General features: G+C 44.2%; 1 protein-coding gene across 1 annotated transcript in view; it reads left to right on the top strand.

Annotated features, from left to right (window-relative positions):
• The window catches only part of LOC109918373 (claudin-16-like), a 13,182-nt gene extending 5,949 nt beyond the window's left edge, over nucleotides 1-7,233 (top strand). Inside the window, 4 exon segments of the mRNA XM_048614902.1 lie at nucleotides 2,562-2,726; nucleotides 4,387-4,451; nucleotides 6,926-7,059; nucleotides 7,119-7,233. Of these exon segments, the coding sequence (XP_048470859.1) occupies nucleotides 2,562-2,726; nucleotides 4,387-4,451; nucleotides 6,926-7,059; nucleotides 7,119-7,233 (479 nt within the window).
• The last annotated feature ends 1,774 nt before the right edge of the window (nucleotides 7,234-9,007 follow it).

Here is a 9,007-nt window from a genome sequence, read left to right as displayed (position 1 = left end):
GAAGAAGGGTCCAGACCCAAAACGTCAGCTTTCCTGCTCCTCTGATGCTGCTTGGCCTGCTGTGTTCATCCAGCTCTATACCTTGTTATCTCAGATTCTCCAGCATCTGCAGTTCCTACTATATCTGGGAATGACATATTTGATCCAAATCTTAACTGAAGATACGGGGCTTGAACCCACAATCCTGAGATTATGAGATCCATTCTTTACCCACAAAGTGAGCCACGCTATAAAGAGTAAATTTTCCAATTTGATAATTTGTTCAAATCTATTTTTATCTATAAAACAGTATAGTTTGGTGTTTAAAGTCCTAGGTAAACAGGTCATTTTGAAGTATTAAACTGTGTAAGTGTCACTGCTGTTGAGGATTCCCAGTCAATGGGCAAGAACACCTGATGTTTCATCTCATTGTGACCAAAACTCTCTACTGTATCATAACATTCTATTTCCTAAGTGCAACATGAACATTGCTAGATCTCTCTATAATCTCTGGACTATACCATTCTCTAATTCTCTGACCTGTTTCGTGTTTTCTTTATCTTGTTTGAACCTGGCTGTGGAATCGATGAATACCTATAGCAACCACAATAATATTGAAAGCCTCGATTGCTCCAAACAGCTTTTATTTCTTATGTTTTTGTGTTGTTTGATAAAGTTTAAGTCTCTCTCTCTCACACTCTGAGCAGTATTTTACCATTTCTACAGGAAGTTCCAGTTTTGCACTAGAAATGAGGTCACTAGGCCCTAGGGGTTGGTGGATGGGAGGGAGGAAGAGCTGAAATGGAGGTACAATGTTTACAGCACATGGGTTAGAGGTTTCATACGTTGAGGAATCAGAAGGAGAGGCTCAGTGAGGGCATCTTTGAAGTCATGGGTGCAGCTAGTGGAAGGGTGGTATCTTCTGCAGCTATGAGCCTGGTTACGTGGCCCTGGCAGTTCTTGTTTTCCATGTCCTATTTTACCCTCAGGCTGCTGCTCCTCTGTGTGTGTTTCCACTTGTATCCCCCTCTCATTCTCCTCATCATTAGACGATTCAAAATCTGAGCACATAAGACCTAGAATGGAGTCATAGAGTCATAGAATCTTACAACACGGAAACATACCCTTTCATTTACAATATGCCGACCATTATCCTAAACTAGCCCTTCCTGCCTGTGCTTGGCCCATATCCCTCCAAACATTTCTTATTCATGCACTTATCTAAATGTGTTTTAAACATTGTAACTGTGCCCACACCCACCACTTCCTCTGGCAGTTCACTCCACATTCAAACCACTTTCAGTTTTAAAAAATTGCCCCTCGTGTCATGTATTTATCCAAACAGTCTTTTAAACATTGTAACTGTACCCACCTCCACTATTTCCTCTGTGTAAAAAAAAGCCCTCATGTCTTTTTCAAATCTTCCTCCTCTCACCTTAAAAATATGCCTTATACTCTTAAAATCCCCCATCCTAGGGAAAAAGACACCTGCCACTCACCTTATCTAGGCCCCTCATGGTTTTATAAACCTCTATTAGGTTACCCCTCAACTTCCTGTGCTCCAGTGAAAAAAGTCCCACCCTATCCAGCCTCTCTTTTTGACTCCAACCCTCCATTCCTGACAACATCCTGGTAAATCTCTTCTAAACTCTTTCCAGCTTAATACTATCCTTCCTATAACATGGTTACCAGAAATGGACCCAATACTCCAGAACGGGCCCCAACAACCTCAACATAACGTCCCAACTCCTATACTCAAACCCCTCAGAAGTTGATGTCGGAATTGCCTCTGAGAGGAGCCTTCCAGTATTCTGCCTGTTACGTGTTCACCCATCTTGCAGAACCTCTTAATTTTTTTGCTTCTATTTATCAACTTCCATGAATTGCCATGTTGCTACCCTGAGTGATTGGCACCTCCAGCCAATGCTGAGCAGCTGCTACTTACCTCCTCGAAGCTGCTAAGGTTCAAAAGCTCTGTGGATCCAGTGCGCTCCTTAGTAAACTTGAAAAAGGCTCCTCAAATTTGCAGTCAATTGGCTCACTAACAAATTCAATTCCCATCGCCACCAGGCCTACTCCCCACCTCATGGCCACATTGCCTCTGGGGGGACCTTCAATTATGATGGGAAAATGTTCCTCTCCAACACCTCGCCCTACCATCCACTTCCAAACCCATTGTTCTGTAGGCGGTAAAACTCCACCCTTTCTGTTTCTCTGAAGAATGGGTGCAAAATGTCATGACGTACCAGCGTTGAATTGGTGTGAGACCCTGGTATTAAGGCTGGAGGATAAGGGCTAAAGGCCTTGTGAAGCTGTTCCTTGCTGCACATTGTCCGCCTCAGTGTTGTGATTGACAGTGAAAATTGGCAGAATAAGGAGGACAACGTAGAAGACCACAGGCATCCCTACACCCAAAAGATTGCAGCAGTTCAGAAAGACAGCTGCCCACCAACTTCTTGGGCAATTGGTAATGGGTGATGAATGCTGGTTCAATCAGCAATAGCCAAACCCATGTGCAATTATAAGAAAAAGTGTTATCATGTACTGTTGCAGACTGATCGTCTTCTCTTTGATGACTCTAGCTGATGTGGTCATCACCCGGGCCTTGGTAATCGTTCCCAGTGTTGCTTGTATTGTGGTCGTGCTGTTTCTTGTTGGTGGGATGAAATGTACCAAGTTTGTTAGTCACAGTGGGACAGACAGAGACAAACTGAGTCTCTGCTCTGGAGCCATCCTCTCCTTTGGAGGCACAGTTAGTCAATTGCACAATGGTAAATGATACAATAGCAAACCTGCTGGTATTAGACCCAGTGCAAAAAACTGCCTGGAAAGGGCACCTCCCAGGCTTTCAGTGGGTAAATCTGCCAACAAGGTAAAAATCACAAGGAGGGAGGCATTGCACGATCAACAGCCTTCTTAAAAAAAGTTCTCGGCTTCACAGGCGGTATCAAAGGTTATTTCAGCAAAGCAATGGAAAATGGGGTGAGCTGAGGGGAGTTAGGAGATGGGGTGATGTGGGGGCAGGAGACGGAGGGGTGAGGGGGCAAGAGATGGGGTGATGAGGGGGCAGGAGATGGGGTGGTGAGGGGGCAGGAGACGGAGTGGTGAGGGGGCAGGAGAGGATTGGTATCCAAACCCAGGAGGTGTAAATGCTTCCTGAGTTCTCTGCTGGAGAGTAGATTCCATCCTTAGTGTCACAACCTCCAGCAGGGGTTTGGAAAGAGGCAAGGATTGAATCCACCCCAGAACCAGGGTTGAACCTGAGCTGGTGGCACCAAACTGACCCACATTGGCTGCCCAATCAGCTGCCTTCCCATCAAGAACTCTGCGTTGTTTTGGCAACATAGATGCACATTACAGCCTGGAGTGATGGATGGAGATGGTAAAGGCTCCACCTTGTCTCCATCACATGGCTGAATAGGGATCTCTCCCACTCTTACCTTCTCTCATTGGATATGATGGGAATATTTGCAACTTAATAATTGACCTGTTCGCCTGCATTATAAACACACCTTGGTCATCAAGACCTGGAATAGGGCTTCAATTCAGAGTTTCTGGCTCAGGGGCAGGGATGCAATGCAGGGTCGGCTTTGCTCAATGGTGGAAATGCCTTAGAATGAACCACAGAGGGGAATTAATTAAAGGGAAACAAGATAGAAGTCTGAAAAGAGCACAGAAATATTTATATAAGGAGGTCCAAGAATGCTTCATAGCCAGTAAACTACTTTCGAATTATAGCCCCTACTGTAATACAGAAAGTGTTGGAACTGCAGAATCAATGTAAAAGTGGCCAAACAGGAAAGCCCCCATTAGTACACCTTTCCCCCAAAATATGTTCTAAATAACCTCACTAGTGTGCCCTCTCCTGCCCTATGTGCAGTTGTTGGACACTCACTGTACAGGTTGGCAGTGAATGGGTGAGATGTTGAACACAAGTCCTGCTCATCAAGAGCTGCTGGCCAATCAGAGGTCAGCAGTGCATCATTGCTCAGCAGTGCCACTGTGGAAGTGGTGGCTGCTGCCGGTATTACCGTGAGGTCCAGGATCTCTGAAAAACCCAGGGTCAGGTGAGTGATGGGAGGGGAGGGATGGCAGTGTGGGGTTGGAGAGAGACTCTGCAGCAAGGGTAGGCACTCTCAGAGGGCAAAAACCCTCCTGTTGCCAATGCCAAATCCCTTAATCAGGAAAGAAGGGAGCTCACTGGTAGTTCACAAGGAGCACTTAAAGGATTTACCCCTTGAGCTTTTCACAGAGTGAGATCCCCCATTCCCGCTGGCAGGATGAGGAGAGACCCTCCCATCATGAATACCAAACCCACCACCACCACCATCACCACAGGAGCCTAACGCATGTAACATATTTCTGTTGTTTATTTTAATGGGAAGCCTTCATTTTCTTTCCAAGTAGGTATTGCTGGCAGCATTGGCATGACTTGGTACACAGCTGAGACAACCATTAAGTACAATTTTGAGGTACGTTTCATCTTTGGAAGCCATTCTGTACTTAATGTTAATGAACAGCCATTGTCAATACCCCATGGAATTACAAGTGGACTTGCTGTCGAATTTCACAGGTCTGTCAGTCAAATGGGGTTTTGTCAAGGTTCTGGCATTCGTGCAAAGACATGGATGTGTAACATTGGAATTAAAACATAGGAGAGCTACTTAAAGAAAGAGGTGTGTAACCAGCCTTACATACATGATTGTCTGTAGAGACACTAAGCACAATCAGACTTGCAGAGCTCCTACATGTGCCAGCACACTCAGTGAGGGGCACCTGCCAGTTAGTTTCAACAGCACCTGTTCAATTTCCAGCAGCAAGTTTAGCACAGGAAAGAGGCACAACTGATTCTCTGACACATAGTCTGATCAACAATGGTTCGCTGATAGCTTGCACAAAATTGGTGAATTTAACCTTTCATGTCAGGTCAACCTGGATACAGGAAAAGATTCATTGGCGCTGCCCCTAAACACATCTTGACTGCTGTGCAGGACAGCACTCATTCAATATCTGCTATTTTTCTACTTGCTGCAATTTCCTTGCAGTTTCTCGAAGACTAGTGCTGAATATTGGGCAGTCTTGCCCTCTAAGATCACACCCACTGGCAACTCAATTTGCTTAGCAGTCGTCTGGGGCTAGAGGATTATTTAGCGTTGCAGAGATGAAGTTTGATCTTGCTCACTTTCTGGGCTAGTTCAAGATGATTCACCACCGTGGCAAATGAAGTGTGTTATCTTAAAAAACATCTTTAGTCCACTCTGCTTGTTACCATTATTCTTTTAAGCTTCCCTTTGTTCATTGTAACAAAAAAAGTTTGTGTTTGCTTATTTATTAACACATTTATTCCTGGCCACAGTGACATTGAGCAGGTTTTATGAACCATTTCTGTAAGTTGCAAGTGTACAGATTTCAGACCAGTGGGTCCACCCTTTATTAATATATAGATATGAATTGGTGTTCCTGTACCCTCATCCAATTGAACCTTAAAGAATTTAGCATAGAACAGCAAAATACTGCAGATGTTGGAAACCTGAAATAAAAAGAAAACAGAAAATGCTGGAAATACTCAGCTAGTCCTACAACAGAGAAAGAGAATTGAGTTTTCAGCTTTGTGTCCTTTTATCAGAATTTGATATGATTGTTGTTTAAATAGACGCACATTTTGACATTGCTGTATCTCTGGGAGTTGCTGACTTTGTGTTTGCCACTGTGAAATGGCAGTCCGATTATGTGTGTTTCAGTTTGCTGACCTGAACTGTGCACAACTCCTGAAAGTCTGTCATAGATTCATAGTTTTATAGTCACACAACACAGAACCAGATCCTTCAGTCCAACCATTCCGACCATAATCCCAAACTAAACTTGTCCTACCCGCTTGAGCTTGGCCCATATCCTTCTAAACATTTCTTATTCATGTAGTTATCCATATGTCTTTTAAATATTGTAACTCTGCCCACATCCATTACTTCCACTTAGTAAAAAAATTGCCCCCATTTCTTTTTTTCAAATCTTCTTCCTTTCACCTTAAAAATATGTCCCCTTGTCTTGAAATTCCCCAGCCTAGGGAAAAGACACCTGCTATTCACCCTATCTGTACACCTCATTATTTTATAAACCTCTATAAAGCCATCCCTGAACCTCCCACACTCCAGTGAAAAAAGTCCCAGCCTACTCAGTCTCTCCTTATAACTCAAACACTCCATTCCCTACCACATCCTGTTAAATTGCCTCTGAACCCTCTCCAGCTTAATAATAGTCTTCCTATAACAGGGTGATCAGAACTGAAGAGTCTTCACTAGCATCCTGTACAAGCTCAACATGACATCCTAACTCCTATATTCAAAGATCTGAGCAATGAAGGCAAGCATGCTAAACACCTTTTTAACCATCCTCTGTATATCATAGAATCCCTACAGTGTGGAAACAGGCCATTCAGCCCAACAAAGCCACACCACCCCTCCAAAGAGCATCCCACCCAGAGCCATTCCCCTACCCCTGTGCTTCTAACCCACCCAACCTAAACATCCCTGAACACTGTGGCCTATCCACCTAGCCTGCACATCTTTGGACTGTGGGAGGAAACTGGAGCACCTTGGGGGAAACCCACACAGACACAGGGAGAATGTGCAGACTCCACACAGACAGTCACCCAAGGGTGGAATCGAACCCAGGTCCCTGGCACTGTGAGGCAGCAGTGCTAACCACTGAGCCACTGTGTCACCCTACATGATGCAAACTTCAACAAATGATGTACCTGAACTCCTAGGTCTCTCTGTTCTGCCACTCTACTTTTAATTGCATAAATCCTGCCCTTACTTGTTTTACCAAAATGCAATACGAAATGTCAGTTTATATGGTGCTGATCAAAGAACCAAGGCTTACTTTTGATGGAGGAATTGGCACTCATTATTTCCATGACAAGCTTTTTTCTCCACCCTCTCTGCAGGTTAGCTTTGGGGTGCCTGGAATCACTTACTCCTGTTGGCTGGCCTCTACTGGAGTGTTGTGTGTGTGCCTAGCTGGAGTCCTCCTTGTGTCAGCACACTGTCCCAAAATCAACAGGGAAAAAGAGAAAACAAGGTGCAGAGCTGTTCATCCAGCTCTGCACCTTGTTGTCTCGGATTCTCCAGCATCTGCAGTTCCTACTATCTCTGAGGGAAAAAGAGAAATCCCACATTCTGATCTCTAACTGACCAGTACAAACATGCCTTGCCAGCATCCTGTCCTACTATTGGAAAAATGTATGTCTCATAATAGATTCAATAAGGCTGAACTTTACATAGTCTCACTGTCTGCAATGTAATGCTGAACTTGTGTTTATCTGGCCACTGACTGAGAAAAAGTGTAGTGTATCTTACTTTGCATTCAGTCAATGTCATAGAGTCATAGAGATGTACAGCACAGAAACAGACCTATTGGTCCAACTCACCATGCTGACCAGACATCCCAATCTGGCCTAGTCCCATTTGCCAGCATTTAGCACATATCCCTCTAAACCCTTCCTATTCATATACTCATCTAGATGCCTTTTAAATGTTGTAATTGTGCCAGCCTCCACCACTTCCTCTGGCAGCTCATCATCCTCTGCATGAAAAAGTTTTCACTTAGGTCCCTTTCATACCTTTCCCCTCTCACCTTAAACCTACACCCTCTCGTTTTGGACTCCCCTAACCTGGGAATAAGACCCCAGCTATTCATCCGATACAACCCCTCACAATTTTATAAACCTCTATAAGGTCACCCTTCAGCCTCCAGGGAAAATAGCCCCAGCCTGTTTAGCCTCTCCCTATAGCTCAATCCCCCGAGCCCTGGCACATTGTAGCTTTGATTGTGCTGTTGGGAACAAACCAGTTTTAGTAAACATGCATTTCCTTAATAAACAAATTGGTTCGACTAACCAAATGTCAACAGTCTGTCTGGTTACAGTGCTGTAGCTTGGAAGGAGATATGGTTTCCAATAAATGTTGATTATGCCACATTCTCTTAGCATTTCAGTTTGTTCTTTTTGTGTGAAACCAAATTTCACACATGTGCTGTATTGCCTAACAGCCATGTTGAAACTGAGAGCAGCAACGTGAGAGTTATTTTAACACACTGACTTTATAAAGACCTCTGACATCAAGAGAATAGTTGCCTGAGAAACCCCTAGTAAAACTGAAGTCACTGGAAATCAGGGTAAATTCTCCATTTACTGGAGTCATGTGGGAGTGGAAAGGTTGTGGTGACTGAAGTCAATCTTGTCAGCCCCAGGAACCTACAGCCATCCCTCAGGCTAGTGCCTGAGGATTACCAATTTCCAGCCCTTTCATCAACAACCTTATAAGGTCATACATGGAGATGAACACTGATGATTACACAGGGTTCAGTTCCATTTGCAACTCTCTGAGAATTAAAATGTTTTTTTGCCTGAGCCAAGTCTTCCACAACACAATGGGTTGAACTGATAAATAGCCAGTAACATTTGACACATTAGTCAGAGATAGCAAGGAGTGTAGGTGCTGGAGTCAGAGTCAATAAGAGTGGAGCTAGAGGAACACAGCAGGTCAGGCAGCGTCAGAGGAGCAGGAAAGTCGACGTTTCAAGACTGATGAAGGGCGTAAATCCAAAATGTCAACTTTCCTGCTCCTCTGATGCTGCCTGACCTGCTGCTTTCCTCCAGCTCCACACTGTGTTGACTTTGACACATCAGTGTCAGCAACCAGCATCTAACCACTTCTCCCGGCATGAAATTAGCATTGTCAAATCCGTCACCACCACAACAGCTCCAGAGGTTGAACTGGACCAGCTAAATAAAGACAGTGACTACTAGAGTAGGTCAAAGGCTGCAGGTTTTCCTGTGAATATTTCAATTCCTCACTTCCCAAAGTCTATTCACCATTTACAAGGCACAAGTCAAGGATGTGATGGAATTCCTGCCACTGGCTTGGATGTATGCAACTCCAAGAGCACTCAAGAAATTGAATCAGATAATCGGTGAAATGCTTCACCACAGTGGCTGCATTATCACTGACAAACTAATGTGTCAATG

Source organism: Rhincodon typus, chromosome 31 (genome assembly GCF_021869965.1).
Source record: "Rhincodon typus isolate 14 chromosome 31, sRhiTyp1.1, whole genome shotgun sequence".
Lineage (NCBI taxonomy): Eukaryota > Metazoa > Chordata > Chondrichthyes > Orectolobiformes > Rhincodontidae > Rhincodon > Rhincodon typus.
This window is presented reverse-complemented; position numbering and strand designations above follow the sequence as displayed.